This window comes from Ovis aries, chromosome 6 (genome assembly GCF_016772045.2).
Source record: "Ovis aries strain OAR_USU_Benz2616 breed Rambouillet chromosome 6, ARS-UI_Ramb_v3.0, whole genome shotgun sequence".
Taxonomy (NCBI): Eukaryota; Metazoa; Chordata; class Mammalia; order Artiodactyla; family Bovidae; genus Ovis; species Ovis aries.
This window is the reverse complement of record NC_056059.1, coordinates 115,505,145-115,530,804: the sequence shown is the minus strand read 5'-3', so window position 1 is coordinate 115,530,804 and position 25,660 is coordinate 115,505,145. Positions and strand designations below refer to the sequence as shown.

The 25,660-nt window shown below is 62.8% G+C and overlaps 1 protein-coding gene across 1 annotated transcript; it reads right to left on the bottom strand.

Annotated features, from left to right (window-relative positions):
• Positions 1 to 2,928: 2,928 nt before the first annotated feature.
• Positions 2,929 to 25,254, bottom strand: CPZ (carboxypeptidase Z). The gene is made up of 11 exons (XM_027971269.2): positions 25,136 to 25,254; positions 20,468 to 20,500; positions 18,941 to 19,315; positions 16,565 to 16,777; positions 14,339 to 14,535; positions 13,350 to 13,511; positions 12,884 to 13,042; positions 9,056 to 9,191; positions 7,190 to 7,329; positions 4,053 to 4,152; positions 2,929 to 3,378 (listed from the first exon to the last, which is right to left on the bottom strand). Exons 1-11 carry the CDS (start codon positions 25,218 to 25,220, stop codon positions 3,044 to 3,046), a joined length of 1,935 nt encoding a protein of 644 aa, XP_027827070.1. The 5' UTR covers positions 25,221 to 25,254; the 3' UTR covers positions 2,929 to 3,043.
• Positions 25,255 to 25,660: the final 406 nt, after the last annotated feature.

Genomic DNA, 25,660 nt, shown 5'->3' with positions numbered 1-25,660 from the left:
CCTGCACTGGGGACACAGAGACTTAATCACTGGACCACCAGGGAAATCCCTGCCTTTTAAGATTTTTTTTTTTCCCTCTATGGAAGCTCGCAAGACTTTCACTTTTCCCTGAGAGTTCAGACTTCATCTGACTGTATCTGGCGTGTTTTCTCCACCAGTCTTGCCTTGAGCCTATGAGCTCTTTCAATCTGCCATCACAAATCCATCGTTAGCTCCGTTTTTTTTCCTACTACTTGGATTTTTCCCCTAGTATTTGCACGCGGGGCTGCTGGGTCTGTCCTCAACGTCTTTTCCCTGCGGCTTTCTCTCAGTGATACATTTGTCCTTGGCCTTTCCAGACACTAATTCACAACCAAGGCCCCCGATCTCTCTCTCAGTTCAGCTGCAAGTTGTATTTTGGCTCACGAGTCATGGTTTTAAGTTCCAAATACTTTGCCTGCCTCCTCGAGTCTCTGAGCCACGCCCTCCCCCACCCCTCAACCGCTTCCCCGACATCCTTGGCTGAGTCTCCAGCAGACCAGTCTCCCGCCGTTTCCGAATCTGCCTGCCGTTCTCTGCTGGCCCTCAGCTACATGGCCTCAGGATGAGTAAAAACTAATAATCTGACCTTGTATCCTTAGCAGGTTATTTCCCAGCACAAAAGCAACAGAAAAAAAGGAAAATCTTAAACTGTTTTCCGTCATCACGTGGCCAGTGGAGGGGTGGTGTTGTCTGAGGTTAGCGTGTATGCGTTTGGAATAAAGCAAATGATTGATTCTAACAAATACAGACTTGATCTCTCCCATCGTTGTGGAAACCCAGGGTTCTCGGGGTAGCACGCGGGGCCAAGTAATCCTGAACTTGGATTGGAGCCAAGCACATGAACACATCCATACTCCCCCTACAAAGGAACCCTGTTTCCAGCTCTGTCCTCTTCAGGCTCTGGAAACTGTGATCCCCGCTCCCCCCACCCCCATGGTGGAGAAGAGGGCAGTGAGGGCTTGGCTGCAGAGCTGACATTTTCCAAACAGCATTTCCCACATTAGGAACCAGGAGACTTGAAACGATGGGAGGGACCCTGGCTCAGGGCGAGGCCAAGGACTCCCGGGCTCTCTGAAAGGACAGAGGAGCCATTGTGGGCAGACGGGGTGGGCACCAGTCGGGGGCTGGGGTGTCTCCTAGAGGTCAGCCTCCCTGCCCTTGTCCTCACCTCCAGTGCCTGAAGCGTGAACTGGGCTCCAGGCAGAGCTGTCTCTGCCTCTCAGACCGACCCGGGAGGTGGCCGCGACCAGCGGAGCCGGTGAGAGACGGGGGGGAGAGCAGGAACCCCACACAGGGTCCTGCAGGAGGGACTCAGCTGACACCACCCACACACCACCAGGTCCTGAACTCATCACACAAGCTCTCTGGGTGGCACCCGTATCTGTGCAGCAAGGATGGGGTGCCCGGGACACAGTGGGACCAAATAAACGCTGCTCTTCAGGACTGCTGGCACGGGGGGTGAATGTGGGACAGAGGGACTCCAAGAGCCGCAGTGTCTGAGCAGAGCTCCGGATCACCCCCAGGACGCACACGTGCCTTGGTTGCAAACCGTGAAGCGCTGCATGGGACCCAGACTGTGTGACGGGAGGAGGCCCGCGCCCCCTCCTGCACACCCTCCCAAGAAACATCACCGCCTGGCACCAGAAGCATGCCCGCTCCTGTCGCCTTTGGTCCAGCCTGGCAGGACACGATCCCATAATGCTGATGGGCAAGGGCGGGGGTTGGGGGCAGGCTGATATTCAGCTGAAGTGAAGCTACTGCTCTGGCAAGACACACCTCCACTTCCGTACGGAGTCAACCCTGCCCAGGCCTGGGACTAAGGATGCAAGGGACCTCTAAGAACACAGCCAGGAGCCAGCAAGGAAACCACCGAGCTGTGGCTGGTCCTCCTCTAAGGGGTCGAATTGTGTTCCCCCACCCCGCCACCCCCCGCTCCCCAGAATTTATATGTTGGAGTCCTAAGCTTCAGTACCTGCAAACGCGACTGTATTTGGAGACAGCGGTGATCAAATCAAATGGGGCCCTCAGGGTGGGCCCCCATCCAATGACTTATATAAACAGAGGACATTGGGATAGAGAGACAGATAGGTGTGGAAGGAGCAGGATGGGAAGACACGGGGTCAGGACGGCCGTCTAGATACCAAGGACACAGGCCTGGAGCAGGAGGGGCCTGCCGACACCCTGACTCGGCCTCCCAGCCTCCAAGACCAGGAGATGAGTGCGCGTGGTCTGCGGGGCTTTGCTATGCAGCCCTAGCTGACTAGCACACCCTGTCCTCTGTTAGGCTTCCTCACTCCCCATCCGACAGATCCCAGGACGGACAGACGCACCGAACTTCAGATGTGGACCGAGAGGGGGCCCTGAAGGGACCTGAGATGCTTTCATCAGAGGATGAGGAGGGGGCTGGGGACGGAGATCCTTCCTCCCGGAGTCAGGCGCTTCTGAGGGTGACTGCTGGGCCGTGCTTCTTGCCAGCTCACCTGCCTTGGAGACTATGATGACCTTGTCACCTGCTGGGGCCTCAGCCAACTCCCCGCCCCCCAACCAGGCTCCCCCTAGCTTCCCCCCACCTCCCCCTGCATCCATATCCTCCCAGACACACAGCAGTCAACCACAGGACCCGCAGCCTCAGCTCCCAGCTCCCAGCTCCCCATCTCCGTGTGGCCTCGGGGCACCATGCCCCCTGCTGAACCTCGGCTTTCGGTCTATAACATCGAGGCCCCTCTGGATTCAAGGCCTCCCTTTCCGGGAATGGGCTGTGCACAGAAGGGCTGGCAGGGCCGCCCTGGGACGGCCGCCTGGGGGACAGAGGAGCCCGTGCCCGGGACCCCGGAGGCAGGCAGGACAGGCAGGCCTCTCTCCTCCAGCAGCCACGCTGGGCCGTGCACACAGAGCCTCTCATCACGGTGGGAGGGGCAAAGAAACACTTTAATGAGACGGAGGCGGCTTCGTGGGACGCCTCTGGAAGACGAATCAAGAGCAGGAGACGACGTGGCCTGCGCGTCTGGCAGGGCCGGGGCGCCTAGTACTTGAGCAGCCAGCGCGGCTGGTGTTGGCCCAGCGACGTGAAATAGGACCACCACCAGGGCTTGCTGCCGCCGGTCGTGGGCTGTCTCCGGGCCCCCAGGGGCTCCTGGTCGGGCTCCTGGGGCTCCCCTCCGAGCCCACCCCTCCGGGACCCGGGAAGGAACTTGTGGGGTCCAGTCCTCAGCGGCTGGAGAATGAAGTCCACGCGGCCAGCCCTCTTCATCCGGGAGGGGATGATGACTTTCTTGATGACCTTGGAGTAGCCGGGGGCTTGAGCGATGACGATGTGGGCCCCGGGGGGCAGCAGTCTCCAGTAGTCACCATCTGGGGCTGCAGACACATGGAAGGAGAGCGGCTCTCGGAGCTGGGCTCACACGGCCTTGCGACGGTGGGCACTGGGGGTCAGGGAGCATCGCCTGCAGGGCAGCAGACTCCAAGGGTGCGCTCACCTCTGTGTAGGCCTGGAACGCCCTTCCCACCGCCTCCCTCTGTCAGACTCCTATTCATCCCTCAAAGCCCTGCCTAGGCACACCTCCTCTCTGAAGCCTTCACAGTCCATCCCACCCCCACCCCAGCCCCCTACACACATAATTAACAAGCCCTTCTTTCTCTGGACTGTTTCCTCCAGGAGCACACATCACAGGGTAAGGTATTTTTCAAACCAGCTGTGAAATCCCTGAGGGCACCCAGAGCCCGCAAGGACACACAGCTGATCAGTGGGATAAAAGCTCTGGGATGTGAACCAACAGGCTCCCTCCATAAGGGTGGTGTTTGCCCAGCAGTCGCTTCTTGAGGAACACAGAATCCACGTCGATGGTCATTAGCAGTCAGGGCCTGCATGTGTTCCCCCCGCCCCCGCCCCCGCTGGGCTCAACGTTGCAGGAGATACAGCTTGAGGGGGACACAGACCCCCAGGGCTCCCCAGCCTCGCCCTCCCCCCAGGCCAGCAGTGGGCGGATGGAGCAGGGTCACGCTCTGAGCAGGAGCCCCCAGGAGATGCTCACCAGTGGTGATGTCGTGGCGAATGCCCTTGACTAAGATCCGGGCGTTCTTGACCGGCTTGCCAAACTTGTCCATCACCATGCCTTTGATGCCCCGGTGCACCTGAGGGGGCCAAGGACCAGGTGGGGATACGGTTCGTACCTGCCTGAGGGCTGACAGCCCACCCAGCCTGTCTCCAGAGAAACCCTCGTCTGTGAAGTGAGGGTGAGCAATGAGGAGCCCACCGCCAGGGTCCTCCTCCAGCAACAATCAACCCCATTCCGGGTTTGCAAACGGCCAACAGTGCCAGCTCGGGGGGTCTGGCCGACAACATCTCCTGAGCCCTGAGCGGCAGACCCCTCATGCCCACCTGTGAACACATCTGAGCCCCCTGCCTGGGTAACCAGGGCTGGTGGGGCCAGGGTCCCAAAGGCGTGGGGAGGCAGCAGGAAGACACGGGCCTGAAGGTTGGGACCCTGGTATCAGTCCCGGCCAGGCACTAACCTGCTCTCTGACCTCAGGCAAGCCACCGGGGCACCTTGGCCCCTCTCCCCATCTGTAACAGAGGGTCGCTGTGCCCACCTTGGGGAGTAAGAATTAGTATAGCCGAGTTGGAGGCAGGGTGGCCCCACGCTCTCGGTGGGCTGGTCCTAAGCACGGGCAGTGTCTGAGCAGATGCCCCGCAGTTCACGCACACGTCACCATCAGGCCAGGAAGCCTTACACTTGGCAAAGAAAGCAGCTCCCGGACCCTCTGCACAGTTCTCCTAAAATGACGTGCAACGCACAAGCTGAGCACCTTGGCTCCATCGGCTGGAAACAACCAGAGGTTGATCCTCCTCGTGTTAGAGGAGGTTGGGACGCTGGGTGGGAGGGGCAACTCAGCCTGGGGGCTGCTCTGTCCCTGAAGGAGGCTGCTCTGTCCCTCTCTCCTCCAGGGCCACCCAGGACTGCCAGCCTCCACCCCGCCCTTCCTCTGCTCACAAAGCCTGACCTATTCCTCTCCCCTTTCCAGACACAGCTCACACTCCTCTTCCTCCAGGAAGCCCTCCCTGATGACCGGTCACATCGGGGGCCTCCTTGGGAAACCCACAGTCCTGGTTTCCCTTCTTCCAGCTCTGACCTCACTGTGATGTCACCGTCTGTCTTTTCCCTGCCCCCTAACCCGAGAGCAGAGGCCAGACACACAGAAGGACCTCCGGCGAGCTCTTGGTCCGTCCCTGCTCTCAGGCGGAGCTCTCAGGCAGAGGAGGAGAGACGTCCCCAGCCGCCTCCTCAACCAGAGGGAGGTGGACGCCACCCCCTCAGGCCTGGTCAGGATCACTTGCGGAAAGGCCTCAGTGGACATGACAGACAGATCCTTATCAGGAGGCTCGGGCAGCTGTCCTGGGGACCGTCCTTGGGGGCAGCCAGGCTCAGCCACAGGCTGCCCGGCCATTCGCAGTATCGCGCTTGCTATTAAATCTTTATACCCCGAACCTTCACATGCAATATCCATAGAGCGATCCCAGCCCCATTTAAGTCTCCTTAAAAGTCATTTCCACCAGACGGCCGTAAAGCGGGATGCGCGAGGGGGCCTGGCCGTGGGCCATTATTGATGCTGACCGGCCCCGGGCAGCGCGGTCGCTGGCACAGCCGCCAAGAAGGACCCCACGCTGACAATGTCCAGTTGTCATCCAGGGCTTTGCTCCCTCCCTGCTGCTGCAGCTGCTGGCTCAGAGGCTCTGCTCACTCCCCACGGGAGGAAGTTCCTGATCTTTCCAGAAGGGAGGGGCGCCGACACCGGAACTGGGGCTTGGGGCAGGCAGATCTGAGTTCGAGAGGCCGATGACATCGGACCAGTGCAGTCACTCTCTGACCCTCTCTGTCTCCTCCTCTGGCTATATCAGAGCCCCCGTGATCCCGGATGGGAGCCCACGGTCCCCCGACTGGCACGATCTTTCCCCAGCACCCTCGTTCTTCCGACTGAAAAACCCGGCAGCCCCGTCTCCCAGCCAGGCCTGGTGGCAGATTCGAGGCCGCGTGGCTGGGGCTGGGGGCAGGAGCACCAGCTGGCTCCCTCTGGCAATCCTCCTCCTCTCTTTGGACCTGCTCCTCACTGGCAGCAACACGCCATTTTTATGATTCTTAAAGATGCTCGGGAAAAAGAAAAAAAGCAGAGGCTTCTCAAAAAACTCCCGTTATCACGCTGTTTTGAGTTCCCGTGTCCCTCACATGAGCGTTACCCTATTCAGAACAGCATCCCCTGGGAGGGGTGGGGAGCACGCGGTGGAGCCTGAGGGCTGGGGCAGGGCTGGGAGGGGTGGGGGGCACGTGGCGGAGCCTGAGGGCTGGGGCAGGGCTGGGAGGGGTGGCAGGACCTCGGCATTGGGTCCCCACACGGTCACTGGTCCACCGGGAGTCTCAGTTCTCCGGGTCTGGTGAGGGGTGACCTTAGACATACTATCTGAGGCCCCGCACTCAAGGCACCCTTATTTCTGGAGGCTCTCAGCCCACGATGAGGGGGTCACCCTTCAGTCCTGTTGCCCCACTCCCGCCCCAGCAGCCCGTGTCCTCCCCTCGGAGCCTGAGGGGCAGATGTACTCAGGCCCTGCCTGACGACCCCGCACCCTGCTGCCAGCCATGCCTTGCAGGCTTGCTCCCAGCCAGGGCTCACCCGTTCCCACAGCCACGCCCCTCACTCTGGCCACGGGACCCTCGGTGGTCTAAACACCCCCACGCCACCCCCTCTGCCAGAGGGTCCCTGTGCCGTGGCATGACCTCCCCTACTTCCACTTCAAGACACATCCGGGGTGCCTCCTTCCTCCAAGAAGACACCTGGCCCCCAAGGCTGGGTCAGGGGCTCCCCTGGGCTGCACCGGCCCCTGTATTCCCCTCACAGAGACCCCTGCTGCACTGGGGACCCTGATGTATGCCCCCCCTGACATCCCCAGCCACCCCGAGGCTGGGCCTAGGGGAGGAGAGACGTCTGCTGAGCCTTCACTCGTGAATGCAGAAGGTTAACGAAGAAGCAAGTGCAGAATAACTACGTGACCGCGTGGACATCGAGCCCCACCACTCGGAGCCCAGCCCAGGGGCTCGCGCGCCGCAGGGCCCCGGCCTGGGGCCCCCTCCCCACGCCAGCTCCCAGGTAGGGCCGGGGCCCCGCGCCCAGAGCTCACCATCTCCATGAAGTTCAGCAGCGGCTCCTTGTTGTGCTGCCAGATCGTGTAGAGGGCCTCCTCCGGGGGGAACTTCACGCAGCCCAGCTCCACCGTGATCTCAAAGCAGTTGCTGTGCAGGTAGTTGAAGTCGGACATGCCTGCAGCACGGTGGGGTGGGGGCAGCTGAGCGAGCGGCCCTCAACAGCGGCTCCCGCGGGGCCCCGGGCTGGAAAACTGGGAGGGGCCGGTCCTATCCCGGCCTCCCAGCCGGACAGACGGAGGCAGACAGCTCCCACCCAAGGTCCCGGGGAGGGGGAACTGGCGCCCCTGTCCACAGACTCCCCTACCACCTGTGGCCTTCTGGGGAGTAAGGAGCAAGTCCACCTCCAGCAGAGAAGCTGGGCTCACGCTAGTGGTCACATGTGCCCCTGCCCCAGCGCGATCACTGATAACAGTGTCCATTTACCGGACAGTCCTGAGAACAATTTAGAGAGGAAAGTCCTACAACCTCCATCCCTGGGGGAGCCCAGCCCGGGGGTGCTGACGGCTGGCCTGGCAGGCCAAACAGCCTTTGGAGCAGGACTGGCTGACCATCGCCCCCTGAGGCTGCCCTCCACCCCAAGTGCTTGGGAGGTCTTGTCCAGCAGAAGCTTCTAGGCGGCTCTGGGGCCCAGACCGTCAGAGCTTCAGGGCCTCCTCCAGGCCCTGGCAGCCAGCAGCCACCCTGCATGAGTTACCATTCAAGCCCGCAGTGAGGCCACACCCCACACACACAGATGGCCCCTCTGTCCCTGGCCATGGCCCCTAACCCTCCTGAACTCATGCCCTGTGGGTGAGGAGCCTGGCTCACCTCTCCCAGGCTCAGCACTTTACAGACCCCACCGAAGGGTCATGATGGAGACTCGAAGCCCTCCCCCCGAGCGTCAGGGGACCCATGTGTCTGGGTCCTCGCGAGAGAGAAGATGCACTGCCCCCTCCGGGGAAGGACACACGTGCCGCCGTGGGCAGCGGGGGTGCTGAGCAGAGGAGAACATGTCTTTGGAAAGGAGCTGAGGGGCCGCCCTGTCCACCTCCCAGGAGAATTCGGGGGACAGGCAGGGTGAGTCCCAGCTCTGCCACAGGCTGAGGCCCTCGAGCTGGCCCTTTCCTTGTCTGAGTCCAATTTCCTTATCTGTCAACGGACAGGAATACTCAGCGTCGTGCCACCGTGGAGGGGTGGCCAGCAGCGCATGGAGGCCTGTGGGCTCAGCCTCGGGCGCCCCCATGACACAGGGAGTCACCTGCTCCCGCATCTCAGAGAAATAATGAATATAGCTTTAGTGTAAGAATATCCCACTTGTGTGGACTTAGTATGTATATAGTACTCAACATCCTTCCTCACTTCTCTAAAACTCCAGCCTCACTGCCAATCCTGTACCCCATCAGGCAACCCTACAAAACCCCCAAAAGGCGAACTGGTCATGGGTGGGATCACGAGATGGTAAGTGACCATTAAATAAACCGCAGAAGAGGCAACAGGAAGTCTAGCGCTTCCCGGATATAGGAACTTTCTCTCTCTGCAACGCCAGTCCAGCCCCGACCCCTAGCCTAGCTCTTCCCCAGCCCAGCTGAGCCCTTGCCCAGCCCCAGGCCCCGCCCCCGTCCCACCCCGGGCCCCGCCCCCGTCCCACCCCGGGCCCCGCCCCCGTCCCACCCCAGGCCCCGGAACTCTGGCCCGCCCGGTCCCCGCCCAACCTCCAGCCCCGCCCCGGCCCACCCTGCTTCCAACCAAAGCCCCGCCCCAAGCCCATCCCCCACGCAAGGCCCCGCCCCCAGCCTGCCCCAGGCCCCGCCCCGGGCCCGGCCCCTCCCAACCCCCCCGCCCCCCACTGCCGGCCAGCGCACCTCCGGTGAAGCTGTACCAGTCCGCCCCATTGATGATGCTGCCCCTCTTCAGGAAGTTGCCCCCACACCTGTTCTCCGACCTGTCCATCATCATAGGGTGCACGTCGGCGTAGGCTCGGGCCAGCAACTTGAACATCTGGAAGGGAGACGGAGAGGTCACCGCGGGGGCTGTGGTGGGCGCCCTGCTGGACGCCCTCTGAGCTGGCGGCAGAAGGTGAGGCAGGAGGTGCCTCCTGTGGGCGGGGCTGCCGCAGGGAACGCCTGCAGCTCGGGTGGGAGGGGGGCAATGGCCTTACAGCGGGCCCAGCCGGTGCAAAGGACCGGAGGTGGCTACACGGGCACGTCACGGAGCCCTGCACACCTGGCTAGGGAGCGTGGGCTTCCCCTCGGGAAGGGGGCGTTCCCGAGGTAGGTCGGCATGAAGCATTTCTTGCTATTGTGCGGAGGGCAGGCCTTAGCGGGAAACAGGTGTGGGGGGGGTGGGGGCTGGGATGGTCCCATTTTTACCGCCTTCACCTCTCACGTGAACGTATATGGTATTCACCACTTCATGTCCCCAGGGGACACCAGCCGCTGCAGGAGCCCACCCACCCTCATGACACCCCTCACCCTTGCAGGCCCCAGGTCCTCCTCCCAGACTGGACACAGCCACCTGTGTGTCCCAGAACCGGACACAGGTCTGACCCAGGGTGAAGGTTCCAAGCAAGGGCCAGATGGATGAGGGGTGTGCCTGCCCTGGGCCTGTTCAGGGCCCCCGGGCCCCAGAAGGGTGTGTCCCTGTAGGAGGACCCTTCTTTAAGAACAGGGGAGGTGGACAGGTGGGGTCAGCAATGAGCGGCTGCTCCAGGCCAGAGTGAGGTCTCTTCTGACGACTCAGACCCAGGGCCTGGGGTTTGGAGAAGGATGCGTCCAGTTTCTCGGGGTAAGGCTGCAGTTGCAACTTGGTCCCACAGACACAGCCCAAGTCCCCGAATACAAGCCCATGAGTGTCCTGCAGTCACCAAGGTCAGCAGTCAAGGACTGCTATCCTGCCAGCAGCCGCTACCACCTGTGGTCAGCATCAGCTGTTTCAGGCAGGCATCCAGGTGCTGACGGGGTTGTTTCTGGAACTCTGCCTGGGCCCCCACCTCTCTGGTACCTACTACCCATCTGAAGAGTGGGACCTAGGTTGGTTGGGCCTAGAAGGTTAGGCCAGCCCCTCTCCAAGGTCTGCACCCCAAGATCCTCCCTCCTGGTCTCTCTCCATCCTGCCCTGGGGCCGCCTCCTGTCACCTGTCAGTCAGCCCCTCAGGAGAGCAGAGAAAGTCCCCACCACTCCAGGGTGCTTGAGCCCCAGGCTGGCTGGAATCAGGCCTGCCCTGGTGGCAGGAGCTCTGCCCAGGTGCCAAGTGTGGGTGGGTGGGGAAGACACAGGGATCGTGACCACTCCCAGAGAAACAAGGTGGAGCGCGGTGGGCTGCTAGGAGGGGCAGACGTGGACTGGCTGCAGCCCAGGAGCACGGGCCAGGGTCAGAGAGAAGGAACAGCCGGCCAGGGACCTGCACAAACTAGCTCCTTCCCACTGAGGGATGGGCTGGGCCAGGGAGGGCCTGGACAGCAGGATGGAGCTGGAGCCGAGCTGGGAGCAGGATTTTGGCAGAAGGGGCAGGTGTGTAGGGGGACAGAGGGGCGAGGCAGGCAGCCCTGGCTGGCCTAGGAGCCTTGAATGCTGCCCTAGTCCACCGGGCACCATGGAAGTCTGGGGGTGTGGCTTGGACACCCTGTTCAGGCCCTCCTCCTGCTCCTAACTCCCCAAGCCTCTCCTGGGACCCTGGTTTCCACAGAGACCACCGCTGGCTGCAGGTCTGAAGGATGATCGATCGGTGATTGATGGCTGGTGGGGAAGGCGCTCAGTGTTCTGACTCTGTGGGGACTCGTTGAGGTGAACTTCCCCCCTCGAGGCATCTTCATGCATTGCCCCTGAGAGCCAGAGAGTCTGAGCCTGCTGCCCAGCGGCTCCTGCTGGTGGAGGACACGGCTTCAACCAGATGCTGACCCTGCCCTCTGCCGGCACAGCCGCACCGGGCGCAGGCCAGGCACAGGGGAGACACCCAGCCACTCCGGAAGCGCTGGCAGAGCTCCAAGCATAGAAGCCAGCACCTCTCCAGGCCCTAGGGACGCGCTGGTGCAGGAGTGAGTGAGTGAGCGAGTGAGTGAAAGAGTGTATGAGTGAGTGATGAGTGAGTGAGTGTACGAGAGAATGGGTGAGTGCGTGAGTGAGTGAATGAGAGCGTGAGAGAATCAGGGAGGGAGGGAGGAAATGAATGAGAGGGTGGGTGAATAAATGAGTGGGTGAATTTAATGAATGGGTGAGTGACTGGGTGGGTGGCGGAGTGAGTGGGGATGTGAGGTGTGACAGAGGCCGAGGGCACCAGAACGAACGAGGGCAGGGACAGTCACCGGGGACACACAGGTGACGTACAGATGGTGCAGCCCCCCCGGGGCTGCAGGAGGTGGGCTCAGCCCGAGCCCACTGGGCCCCCCCAGCTCCCACTGCCCACAGCCCTGAACCTCACTCCTGGGAGCCTGAGGGAGCCGCACCTGATCCTTCGGCTCCACGGGTTGGCTGGCCCTGGAGGACGCCCTTCTCAAAGTCCACCCTCAGGCTGCGGTCCACACACGCACACAGACACACACACACCCCATCCCCGCTTGTCCCCGGCCTCCCGGGCAGCCCCCGTCCTGGCCGAGGCCGCACCTCCTCGTCCTTGCCCGAGTCTGGCTCCGTCTCCCCCAGGAGACGAGGGCCCGCAGCTCAGGGCCCCGTCCTCTTCACGGCGGTTGGGGGGAGACCTGCCGCACGCTCAGGGGGCTGGGTGAGACGGGGGGACCCCTGAGGGACCACAGCACAAGACCTTAGTGACCCAGTCAGACCTTCCGGAACCTCCCCACGCTGGTCAGGGGAAGACCTGCAAGCTGCACCCTCCTGCAAGGGCAGGAAACTCCTGCTCCTGGCGGGGCACAAACGGCTCTGGGGGCTGGGGGTCATCAGGGCAGAATGCACAGCTCAGCTCCAGAGGGTGACCCAGCAAAGCTCACCCCCCCTCCCTGGCCTCGGTCTCCTCAGCTCCCATGCCCTTCCAGAAGGCCAGCTCTGGTGTCCGTCAGGGCAGGGGGAACCCCCAGAGAAGGGAAGAATGTGGCCAGAGAGGGGTCCGGCCAGCGTCCCGGGTCTCATCCCCTGCTGCTCTGTCCGGTGGGGAAAACGGGCCTCCTACAGGCCCAGGTGACCAGAACTCCTAGTCGGACCCCACTGCTTCCCAGGGCACCTGAGAAGTGAAACAAGTCGCTCAGTCGTGTCCGACTCTTTGCGACCCTGAGGACTGTGCATAGGATTCTCCAGGCCAGAATACTGCAGTGGGGAGCCATTCCCTTCTCCAGGGGATCTTCCCAACCCAGGGATGGAACTGAGGTCTCCCACGTTGCAGGCAGATTCTTTACCAGCTGAGTCACCAGGGAAGGGCCTGACCTTTAGCAAGCCTGCCCTGCCCACAATGGGGGAGGCGCCCTCCCCTGGGACATAACACACGGGGCAGCCTGTGTGGGGAGGGCATTCAGCCAGGGTCCCCACCCCAGCAGCTCCCAGAGGAGACACTGATGGAAGGTGGGGTGGCCAGAGAAGGGAGGGAAGGAGCTGGCTGGAAGGCTTCCTGGAGGAGGGGGTTTGGAGCTGGGTCTGGAAGGCTCCGAATTGTTCAGAAGGCTGGAAGGTTTCACTCGCTTCAGGACCCGAAGGACTTCAGGCCTCCCCGAGGGCACCACCCACAGCAAACCCGCCCAGCCTCTCACCTTCTCGTCGGGCGTGGGAGAAAACATCTTCTCCTCCTGGGGATGCTTGGAGAAGTCGAAGGGATAGGACACCACCAGGTCGCCCCCGTGGAGGCTGGCCGAGAGCACGAAGGGAATGGCTCGCATCCACTTCATTACCGCCTTCGTCTCAGGGGCCACCTATCCAGGGTGGGTCGGGGGGAGGAGGAGACGGTCCTCAGGGCCAGGCGCGTCCCCGCCGATCACTCAGCCCCACGCCCAAGCTTTAGGATTCCTCCCCGGCCCCACCCCACCAGCTGCTCCCAAGTGCCCATCCTGGGCCTGGAACTCTCCTCCCCAGTCTCCTGTGGACGCCACCTCCTCCAGGCAGCCCTCCCACACACCGCCACCAGGCACCTGCCAGGCTCTGGGAGCTTTCAGTAGGGGCAGGACCCCCCAAGGGTCCCGGAATAACCAGAGACCCTTGGGTGCGGCAGCAGGCTCCTACCTTACCCCACCAGTAGTGCTGGGGGATGGCGATGTGGTCGCTGCGCACGCCGCGGACCGAGGCCAGGCGGTAGTACTCGGACGTCAGGTCAGGGAAGTTCCGGTTCAGGTCCAGGTTTTGCGCATTCTGCCTGCCGCTGGTCCACCCGTTGTAGCCGGCACCCTGAACCCCAGGACGGCCCCCAGCCAGGGGTCAGCACACCCACCCTAATCCCCTGGGGGGAGGTGCAAGGCTGGGCTGAGAGTCATGGTGGGCAGCACCCTGAACCCCAGGACAGCCCCCAGCCAGGGGTCAGCACGCCCACCCTAATCCCCCTGGGGGGAGGCGCAAGGCTGGGCTGAGAGTCACGGCAGGCAGCACCCTGAACCCCAGGACAGCCCCCAGCCAGGGGTCAGCACGCCCACCCTGATCCCCCTGGGGGGAGGCGCAAGGCTGGGCTGAGAGTCACGGCAGGCAGCACCCTGAACCCCAGGACAGCCCCCAGCCAGGGGTCAGCACGCCCACCCTGATCCCCCTGGGGGGAGGCGCAAGGCTGGGCTGAGAGTCATGGTGGGCGGGGTTCTCTCTGGTTTCTTGAGATGAACTCTGGAGCTCATCCGCCACCTCCCTGACCTCCGGGCTGACCCTCCAACCTCGGGCCCTGCGCTGGCCAGCTGTGCCCTGCCTGGGGTGCCTCACATCAAGGATGCATGGCCTGCTGCCCACCCCCTGAAGGCCTTGCTCAGTCACATCCTCCAAGAGGCCCTCCACTCCTGGCCCCTCCCACCCACCCCTGTTTCATCTTGCTTCTACGGGGCATGTCACCTTTTAAGCCACCACAGAATTCCCAGCATCGGTCCCCATGCCAAGCAGGGCTTTGCCTGTTTGGATGCCCTCTGACTCCCGATGACCCAGGATGCCAGGTACACAGACCCTCCAAAGCCACTAGCGGGTGAACGGGCGGGGCATGTGGAAGGCAGCGGCTGCAGGGCCAGCGTGGGGGTGCTTACCTCTGCAGCCGCCACCTCGTAGCCGTCGGGGTTCATGGAGGGCAGCAGGTGGATGCGGGTGGTGTTGAGCAGGCGCTGGATTCGGGGGTTGCCCAGCAGGTACTCGGAGCATAGGTACTGGGCCAGGTAGATGAGCATCTCGCGGCCTGCCACCTCGTTCCCGTGGATGTTGCCGATGAGCTTCACCTCCGGCTCCACTGTGGGGAGGGGGATACAGTGACCCTGGGGAGTCGTCTCCAGGGGTCCCCGGAAACTTGAGGGCCTGCGCGGCAAGGGCAGCCTGTTGTTCTGGAACCTAGTCACGCTTGTTCTGGCCCAAGGGTCTCTGTGATTAACGAGGTCTCATCAAGGCCACCACTTTCGCTGAGCTCATCGGTGACGTAGAGCCTTAAACACTAGCGTGATGGATCGATAACTGATTAATAACCCTAAACACTGTCGTCGGTCTGTGTGAGTTTCATTCACGGCCACTCCTCGTGCTTGCACGGTGGAGGAGAGCGGACACTGGTGCTTAGACGGGAAGACAGGTGGCCCTTGAATGAAAGGGTGGATAGATGGAGGGATGGGTAGGTGGGTAGGTGGAAGGGAGGAAGGCAGATGGAAGGATGCATGGATGGGTGGAGGCCTGGATGGAGGGAGGATGGGTGGGTGGAAGGAGGGAAGCAACGAAGGAAGAGAGAAGGATGGGAGAGAGGCAAGAAAGAAGAAATGAAGGTGGCTGGAGTATACACGGATGGAAGAATGGGAGGCCACACGGATGGGTGGATGCGTGCAAGAGTGGACCGGGAGCCCAGCGGTCTTGCCAATGTGGACCCTGGGTGAGTCGCCTCTCCTCTCTGAGCCCCGCACTGCTCACATGGAAAACGGCATCTCCCTCCCAGGCTGTGTGCAGCCCCGTCCCTCCCACAGTCCCAGCGCACAGATGCCCCTGAGGCTGTCACAGCAGTCACCGCCCACGGCCCCTCACAGGGGACACCACCCGCCCCGTTGTTCCACAGGTGCGCCCACGCAACCTGAAAGCGAGAGTCCCGCCTTCAGCCCAGAGCAGGCGGGGGAGCCGGGCAGGGTGGGCCTTGGAGGCAGGGGCGAGGCTCGATGACCTCCAACCCCCGATGGGAGATGGGGCTCTGGGGACATGAAGTTCATGCTGCAGAAGCCACCCGGATGGAAACCAGGCTGAGCGCAGCTGGACCAGCAAAGGGGGCCGGAGAGCCACTTCGCCAAGACGAGGGCCGTGCTTGACTACTTGGTAAGGACCAAGGCCAGATGGGACTATTTCCAGACCGATCCTGTCTGACTCGCAGGGACTTGGGCACAGACGAGCTGAGGGGCCGAGGAGAAGGCCTGGGACCCTGTGCCCAGATGCTTTTGGTGCCCTGGAGCCGGGCTGGTATTCATCTTCGCCTCGCCACCCAGGAAACGGGTTGTCCCGCCAGGGCGCCGAGTCTTTGCCAGAACAGCAGGGTTCTGGGTCCAGACCCCCAGGCCCCACCCCCGGAGCCCAGCGCCTTTTCCTTGACCTGCCCCTGACATTGCTTCCCAGTCATTTTTTCCAGCATCTGCGCTGCAGGCCGGAAGGGCCTTCCCTGTCACAGCAGGTGAACCAGGCCTGGGGCAGGGCCTGACCGCCGCTGAGCCCTGCAAGAGTGCGGCTGCAGGGACAGTGAGATCCAGCGCTCCCCACGTGGGGCCCCAGCTCGAAACAGGACATAGCCTCCTAGGAGCTGAAATGGACTTGGGTTTTAAATAAATAGGAAGACGCTCTATGAATGCGGACCAAGCCACTGAGAGGAGGAGCTGTCAGGGGCCAGGGCCCAGCGCCCACATACCCGCCTGGCGTCCGGTGCAGCAGGGCAAGGTTGCAGAGACAACAAAACGCAGTTAAGTTTCCCACTAGAGACGCACAAGGCCAGACGGGCCTGCGGTCACTGTACACCCCTCACCTCAAGGCCCAGACGTCTGCAGCCCCGGGGCCGTGACCCTCCTGGCCGCCTCCTCCTCAACCCCCAGCATGGCTGAGACAGTGGGCACACACGCCTGGTGGGATGTGGCCAGCACCCCAGTGCCCCCAGCACGCCCCAAATCCCCACCCACCCCGTCCCCCAAACACGGGGGGCTTTGATTAGGACCGAGGACCTGCTCGTGTGCCCCAAGGCCAAGCAGGCCGGTGCCTTTTCCCAGCCCAGACCGCTCACCCCCCGCCGCCTGATGGCGGCAGCAGCTTACTCAGCTCGTGCTGGCCAGGCCGGCTCGAGAACTCAATGACCAGCAGGTCCCGGCCGTCGAAGCTGCGCCCGATGCTGTAGGTCTTGGAGATGTGAGCGCAGCGGGCTGCCGTCCGCCTCAGCACGCGCACCATCTGGGCGTAGGAGTGATGCGTGAACTGAATGAAGGTGGGCGGGTAGCCCGAGGGCAGTGCCTCCTCGACGTCCAGGCCTCCTGGGGGCGGGGTGGGGGTGGACATGGGCACCAGGGGTCAGCTCGGGGCTGCCGCTGCCCTCACCCCCAGCCCCGGCCCCGCCCTGGGGAGCCCAGGATGTCGGGACCCACACGGACCCCTCGGACGTCTCCCCAGACATGACTGCGTTTGTAATTAAAGCTCCCTTTGTGAAACCTGACGTGGAGAGCTAATCACACCCCCCGACAGGCCTGCACAGCAACGCAGCTCCTGGCGTCAGTGAAGAACAGGCGTGTGGGGTTGGTTTGGAAATTTCGTAACATACGGAGCAGCAGAATACAGAACAGGCTCACACACAGGATCCTCAAAGAAAACCGTGGCCTAGCTGCCTTCTGACTTCGGGTGACTCTGTGTCCCCGCGCGTCGGCAGTGACGGGGGAGGAGGGGGGAAGGACGGGGGCTGCAGAAGGTACGCTTTGCCCCTACATTCGCAAAGCTTCCTCAGGAGACAGTCTGGGCTTCCAGGCGTAGGCCGGCTGTCTATCACGGCCATCCCCAGACCAGCTGGTGGGCCCCTCCTGCGCACAGGAGCACCCCAAGGCCAGCCCAGGGGCTCCCAGACCCCCTCCTGTGGGGTCTCTGCACAGGAAGACGCAGGTCCCAGCGGGCTGGTCTTGGAGGGCAGGGGCACTAACAGTGGACGCTTTTCCCAAGCGTCTCACTTGCCTTGTGGTTTCATTTCTGCTCAAAATGGTTTCTGAGGGAGAAGAAAGCAGACGGAACCAGCAATTTGGTGGCGGACTGGCCCAAAATAAACTCCCTCCAGCCCACTCTGCGGGCTTCCCTGGGGCCGGCAGGCCTGGCCCCACAGAGATGTCGGGTTCCTTTCCTCTGTCTCTTGGCTCCCACCCAGCCATGCTTCCTGCCTCTTCCCTGGCGGACGGCTCCCGTCTGCCTGCAAAGTGCAACCCATGGGCCACTGAGTCACAAAGAAGCTGCAGGTAGATGGCACCCTCATCTCCCTCCCAGATTCAGCTCCAGGATCAGCCCTGAGCTCTGCACAGCCAGTGACTGGCGGAGCGGGAAGCCAGGGCTCGCTGGGGGCCAGCCCAAGGTGCCCCTGGTTGCCACCCCCCACCTCCCTGGTTCCCAGCTGGGAGCCGTGGACACAGCAGGCATCTGAGAGCCATCAGGCGTGTGGACTGATTGACCCACCCGTCAGCGGCCGGCCTGGCTCACACCAGCCCCCTCCCTGCTGCTGGTGGCCTTCCCAGAGCCTCCACTCTGTCACCTGTGAAATGGCTGCACCCATATTCAGGGTCACTCTGGGGTCTTAACAAGACAACACATGTGTGACGCTTGACCCCAGATCACGCAGACTTCCCTGTGAGCTTTGTGACGTCACTACATGAGACGCCGGAAGCCACCGTCCCGCACTGACCGATGTCACACACACTGGCCACGGGTGGCTATTTGCACTTAGGCTCAAATTCATCACCGTCAAGGAAAATCAAAACTTAAATCTCCAGACACCTGAGCCACGTTCCCAGCTCTCAGGAGCCGCGTGTAATGCGGGGGCTGTGGTCTAGGCCAGCATAGGGGGCTCTCCTCGCGGGCCACCAAGGGCCCCACGGCCACTAGGGCCATCTGTCTCACTCACTCTGGAAGCCCAGCTGGGGGTCAGGGAGGCCTGCAGAGGCACTCGTCACCCATCGCCCCACATCACAGCCACGTGGCCCCCAGAAGCCCTTTGCACACCCCCTGAGACGGGGGGCTCACTACCACCCGGGACTGCCCATTCCAGCTCCACTCATCTGTCTGTTTGAGAAACCAAAGCCCGTCTCCGCAGCCCCTCTGGGTGGCTTCCCTGAGCCCACGGGGTTCCACGGACCCCACTCTGAGGCGTCTGGCTGCCTCTCCAGTCAATATCCCACGTGTGATCTTTCAGGAACGGCCACAGGTGATCACAGGATTTGCCAGGCAGGCCTCAAGAGAGACAGGCTCCCCACGCCAGCGCCCTGCAGTTCTGTGATGGGCGGGAGGAGTGCCATCCAGGACTCAGGCCCCCACCCTCTGCCCTCCCAGCCTGGCCCCTGCACCCAGGGCCTCCGCCTTGGCCGAGGCACTGCCCTCCTGACGCATGTCCTGTTCATCCACCCGGTCATCCAGCCACTCACCACCGTGGGGGCCCCCCCGGAACCCACCTCGCAGCTTCTCCAGAGGGTCGTAGCAGCCCTCCTCCGGGCCCGAAAAGTAGCGGCCGCAGTCGAGGAAGTAGGGCCAGGCCATGTCGATGGCGTCGAAGGCGGGCTGGCAGGCCTCGCGCAGCGCCCCGCAGACGTGGCGGCAGGGTCTCCGTACACGGCCGCCCTCGCAGCGCGGGGCCAGCACGGCGCAGCCCAGCAGGCGCAGGTCGGGGTTGCACTGGCCCTCCAGGAGGTGGTGCAGCACGCTCAGTAGGATGTACTCGGAGCTGGACTCCACGGCCGCCCGGGTCCGGTGCTGCAGCAGCGTGGGGAAGGCCGTCCGGTTGTAGGTGACGTCGCTGCAGGTCTGCAGCTGCAGGTCCACACACGTGGCTGCGGGTGGGGGAGGGGGGCGGGGGGAACGGACGGCGGAGTCACCAGGGCACTCCCTCCCATGATGACCCCCCCAGGACGTGCTGCCTACTAAGTGCTGCTCTGACCGAGCTGACCCCACTCAGGACCAGAGCCCGCAGGAATGGGCGGCACGGAGAGGCCTGGACAAGGCCCATGGCAGAGGGAGCCAGGGCCTTTGGGAGGACCAGAGATGGCCCCCAGGCTGACCTGTGAGAGGGCCTGGCAGGCTGCCCTGGGTCTCAGCTTCCACATCCGCAGACTGGGCCCAGGAAAGCCAGCCCAGCCAAGGGGTTGCCTCGTTAAGGCATTTGGTTGACTTCTGTTTGGCGAAAATATTGTCTTACTTAAAAAGAAAAAAATAATTCTTTACCAGCTTCCCTTGTGGCTCAGCTGGTAAAGAATCCGCCTGCAATGCTGGAGACCTGGGTTCTATTTCTGGGTTGGGAAGAGTCCCTGGAGAAGGGAAAGGCTACTCACTCCAGTATTCAGGCCTGGAGAATTCCAGGGACTGTATAGTCCATGGGGTCGCAGAGAGTCGGACATAACTGAGCGACTTTCACTTAAAAAAAAAAAAATCCAGTCCTGCTCAGAATACCCCAATGCCCAAATCTGGCAGGAGGAGCCTGGAAGAAATGCCTGCTCTGAGCACCTCTGATACGCCAGATCCACGTCCTCTCCAGCATCACCCCCAGGAGTTCCGTGCTCCCTTCCTCACTTTAGAGACAGGAACTCGGGGCCAGGCAGGGAGGGGCTTGTCCCAGCCCAGCACTCAGCAGGTGCTGAGAACACCCAGGGTGCAGAGCCAGCCAGCTCGGCACACACGCACGTCAAGTCAGACCCCAGACCTCCTCAAGCCTGCCTGGGGGGCCGCGGGGAGGAAGGGATGGAAGAGACCCCCGCAGGAGCCCAGGGCAGAGCCAGGGGTGGGAGCCCAGCTGCACAGAGGGAGGGGCCTCCCGCTCTTGTTTTGCCTGATTTCTAGCTCTTTTAATTAGGTCTGGATTTGATCGATGGGCCCTCCTACTCACCACCCACTGCAGAACCCCGGGTTCCTCCCCCTAAAAGGCTTTGACAGTGTGGAGGCCCTGCGTTCACTCCCACAAAACAAAGCCGGGCGGTCCAGGTACTTACCGCTGTCTGCAGCTGCAGGCCCGGAGCATGCACCTGCAGACAGAGAGGGCGACATCGTCAGGGGTGGGGACCCCTGCCCGTCCCCAGATCCCGCTGCTCCTCACAGGGCCGGGCCCCCAGCCCCTCCCGCCCTCCCCGCCACAGCCGCCCTCTGACGTCCACGTGGCCCGGGAGGGAAGACTGAGTCTCAGGTCTCAGAGCTTCCCTAACAGGAGGCGGAGCACTGGCCTGGAGTGCTGGCCGATCGCCACGGTGTGAACACCTCCACTGTGGCCGACGCTGAGGGATGGAAGTGCAGGAAACAAGAAATCAGGAAGTGGGTGCTGGGCGGGGGCGGGGGGAGAGACAGGCAGAGCGGAACAAGCTGGGACCAGAGGGGAAATGTCCTAACCCCAGATCTCCATCTGGAACCCAGGCCTGGACCACGGTCCGACAAGGATGGAGGCTGCTTCTAGGGACTCACCTTACAGCCCGGGGTCACAGAAGCCTACCTGAGCACACGTGAGCCCCCCAGCGGGGGGATAGGAGTGGGGGGTCCTGTTAGGCTAGCTGAGCAGCCCCCTGTACACACAGTACCCCCACCAAGGACAGGGCAGCCACAGCCCCTGACCCCCGCGGACCAGCTCCCTAAGCTGTCACAGGAAGGAGACATTCAAGGTGCCCTCTCGCCAAGGACTCCAGGTGTCCCAGCCGGCCGGGACCACTCGGGCAACGTAAGGGGCAGGAAGGTAATTTTCCTGAAGCATCCAGGCAACAGGCCTGCCCCTCAGCATAACAGAGAGGGCTGCAGCTGCCCGCCACCCCGCCCTGCGCATTGGCAATTTCCAAGCACGTGCCGACTCCCATCACCTGACCCCATCACCCGACTCCGAGCCTTTCCGGTCTGAGCCATTGACAGGCTGTGCCCACTGCCCTCTGCAGCATGAGGAGGTGTGATGACGAACCAAAATGTGGAACTAAAGGAAGGGCGGGGAACCGCGCCAGTCTCTGCTTGGACGCTGCACTAACTGCCCATCTGCGTTCGGAGAAGAGACGAACGGATCCAGTTGGAGCAGGACCTCCCCGCCAGGAGCATCCGTGCCCAGCGCTCACACTCAGAATTCACACTCACCGACCCGTGCGACGCCACACCTGTCAGCTCAGGAGCTCAGTGGCTCCCGCCAAGGCCCCTTCCTCCCCACACCTGTGTCCCATTGCCAAGCCTGTGCCTGCCACGTGCCGACCCAGAACTGAGCAGGGCAGAGCAGAGCTGAAAACGCACTCAGACTTGGTGAGCAGAACTCCCACTGGCCCTGGGGCCTCGGCTGGCCTCAGGAAAATGCGGGCGGAGGAGGCCGGAACACAGCAGTTACCCCCAAGCCAGCTCCTTCTAGGCATCAGACCCACTCAGCTGCCTGGACTTGAGTGGATTTGACAAGCGTATCCCTCCTGGTTGCACGTGGCTCCAAGCCTCCCCAAGTCACAGATGAGAAAGCTGAGGCTCTGGGCCTCGGTTTCCCTGTCTGTAAAATGGGGCAGTAGTGCCCACTGTTGCTCCCAGGTGGCGCTAGTGGTAAAGAATCCGCCTGCCAGTGCCGTGAGAGACACAGGTCCTGCCCCTGGGTCGGGCAGATCCCCCGGAGGAGGAAACGGCAACCCACTCCAGGATTCTTGCCTGGAGAATCCCATGGACAGAGGAGCCTGGAGGGCTACAGTCCATGGGGTCACAAAGAGATGGACACGACTGGGCGACTTAGCACCATTGTTGCTGGAGGGCCCCACGAGCTGGTGCTGATGGCAGGGTCCAGGGAGGGCCCAACACAGAGTGGCTTGGGGGCGCACAGGAAGAAGGGGGCCTGGTCCCTGTGACTCGCCCACAAGACTGCAGTGCCCGTTGCGATGGACAGGAGGGCAGCATCTACGGGTGTGCACCAGTGCTGCCAGCGTGGCTACCAGGAGCAAGAGAAAGCCGGTGGGCTCACCTCCTGGGACGGCTGTAACGAAGACCCACAGGTTGGTCGAACAGGCCTTGATCCTCTCCCGGTTCTGAAGGCCAGACGCCCAAAGTCAAGCTGCTGGCAGGCCACACCCCTCCGCAGGCTCGGGGAAGAGTCCTCCTGGGCCCCCAGCAACCCTCAGCTGTGGCCACATCACCCCAATCCCTGCCTCCGTGACTCCGTGTTCCTTCCGGTGTGCTGTGCCCAAATTCCCACCCTCTTCCAAGGACACCAGTCACGGGATTCAGAGCCCAGCCTAAGCCAGTGCGCCTTCCTGCTATCGCAGCCAAACCTGCAAAGGCCCCGGGTCCCAATCAAGCCACAGGCAGAGGCATGGGGGAGGGCGCCTAGGACTCCAACATATCTTTGGGGGACACAAAACAACAAGCCAGCCCCAGTGGGGGCCTCGGGGGAGCTCAGGCTGGGGTGGGATCGAGAGGACACACCGTCCAGGGTGGTGCCCACCAGCCACGCACAGGCACCGAGCACCTGAAAGGCTGCAACTCGAAACAGACGTGTGCTTCAGGTGTAAAGCACCAACTTGCAGCTAAGCTGCTAAGTCACCTCAGTCGTGTCCGACTCTCTGCAGCCCCAGGGGCTGCAGCCCGCCAGGCTCCTCTGTGCATGGGATTCTCCAGGCGAGAACACTGGAGTGGGTTGCCGTGCCCTCCTCCAGGGGAACCTTCCGGACCCAGGGATTGAACCCGTGTCTCTTGCATCTCCTGCCTTGGCAGACGCGTTCTTTACCACTAGTACCAACTGCGAAGCCCCAATATTGTGTATATATCACGTTAAATAAGATTTGCTCTTAAGTTTAATTTCACCTGTTTCTCACTATCTCTTTTGAGTAGCTTCTGGGAAATGTTAGGCGATGTTTTGGGGGTTGGCATTAGCATGTTGGACAGCGCTGGTCCAAAGGCTGCTCTTGAGCAGTCCACACGTGACCGTTACACCTCTTGACCACAAGGTGTCAGCGTGTCTTCAACCAAGGGAGCAAGACTGCCCGGGGGGTCGTGGTATCTTAAGATGGGGAACAATAACAGAATGAGGTCAGAGAGGTCGGCCCATCTACCCAGGGACATACAGTCGTCCAGGGAATACAGGATTTGAACCCAGACCTGCATGGCCCCTCAAAGCATGGAAACTGCCTCAAATTCCAGGCTGCTGATAAGAAGGCAAGGGACAGGCCAGGGGTTGGGGCGGGGGGGTGTCTAGGCCTGCTTGCTCTGAGCCCCAGGACAGTGAGACAGGACAAGGACAGTCCTGGACATAGCAGCCCAGAGTCAAGCTGCCTGGCCCTGCCCTCATCACTGTGTGGTCTGGGAAAGGCACTGGGCTTCCACGGACCACACATGCTCACAAGGAGATCCCACCGGAAAAAGGAATTATTCTACAAAGAGGCACTAATGCCACACAGAGGGGAAGACAGAAACCCTCCCTGCCCAAGCCTCCAGGTGAGGAAGGGGCAGCCTTGGTCCAGAGGAGGGTCTGCACTTCTCCCTGGGAAAAGGGCAGGTCAGGGAGAGCTTCCTGGAGGAGGGGGTCTGTGCTCCCTGACAAGCCCGTAATAGTGGACACTTCCTGGGGTCTTGGGGGAGGCTCCATCCGTGGCACCCTCTGCATGACCTTCTGCATCCCACGTGTGCACACAGGTGTGGGCACACACTCAGACACCCAGACACACTGCCCGGCCCCGGGCCTTTCTGTAGAAAGTGGGGGAGGAGAGAGGGGAAGATGGGGCAGAGGTGGAGAGAAAATTCAGCCTGAGCCGAGAGAGGAGAGGGAGAGATGGGCTCAGCCAACTGCAGGGGCCCTTTGCTCCTGGCACAACCCACTTGGCTGGTGCCAGCAAGTTCTCAGGTGTCCACAAACCTCCGGCGCTTGGGAGACTCAGAATCCGACATGCCCAGACCCCAGTGTGGGAGGGAACCCCCACCCCCACCGCGGTCCGGGTCACAGGTGTCTGCTGCTAAGGACCCTGAGGGCAGTGGACCAGACGCACCCTCACCTTTCAATGTGAAGGGAAACTGAGGCCCACCCAGAAGGTGTGGGGAGGACCACAGCCCAGGCCCCAGCTGGCCCCCCTTCTCAGATGCCTCCCATCACCCTCCCAGGCGCGCAGCCCCTGGACACTCCCTGAGTCCCGCCGTCCCCTGCCCCCAGAATCCTCCAGGAGCACCCCCTTTCCCAGGCAGGGGCCGCACCCGCTCCCTGGTCCTCTGCACCCGCTTCCGGAGACACTGTTGTCCACATCACGGAGCTGGGAGGGAGGGCTCAAGAGTCTGCAACGGGGTCCAGAGGCCGCCCCCTTCCTGGAAGGGCCGGGGACCTCAGATGCCCTCTCTTCCTGCAAAGTCCTGGCACCTGCTCCTTAGGACCCCACCTGCAGGGCACCCCCCTGCCCCGGGCTGGCGGTGCCCAGATCGAGAAGCAGCCCCTGCTGGATGGAGCCCTGGGTGCTGAGAGCTGGGCACCTCTGCTGACCCCCAACCTGCCTGTGCACTCCACCCCGGGGTCCCAGCCTGGATGCGCTCAGCGAGTCAGGCGCCCCCTCCGGTGCAGACCCCCAGGTCCAGGGTTCACGGGGTGCCCATTTGGGGGACGTTCTCTGGAGCCCCGGGTCACGCGGGGGAAAGTTGGCGGTTCCGGGGTTGCCCAGTTCCACCCCCAGGGCCGGGCGGTCCCGCCTTACCCTCGGGGTCCCAGGCGGGCTCGCACCCGGGCCGGGCGGCGGCGAGGACCAGCATGGTGAGGAGCAGCGGCGGCGGGGGCCGCATGGTGGGCGGCGGGCAGGGCGGCCGGGCGAGTGATGTGGCACTCGGGCCGGGGCGCAGCGCCGCTCGGCTCCCGCCCCCCGCGGGCGCGGAGTCGGGTTACAGCGGCCGCGCCAGGAACCGCGCGGAGCCGGGAGCGCGCCCGCTTCCGGAGGCCGCCGCTCCGCCCCCGAGGGTAAGAGCCCCCCTTGGGGCTGGGTTCCGCCTCCCACCTGACCTCCGGGTCCCCCGCTGATGCTGCCTGCTAGCCCCGATTCCTGGACCGAGGGGGAGCCGGGGAGGCGGGGGCCCGGCCTGCCTTGGACCCGACTGGCGCGGGGCGAGGGTAGGGGGGAAAGGCCGGCTACCCCCAGCTGCGGGCCTGGGTCCCGGCAGAGGAGTGATGGAGTGTGCACTCCTCCCACCCTGTCACCCTGTCGCAGGCTGGAGGATGCACCTGAAGG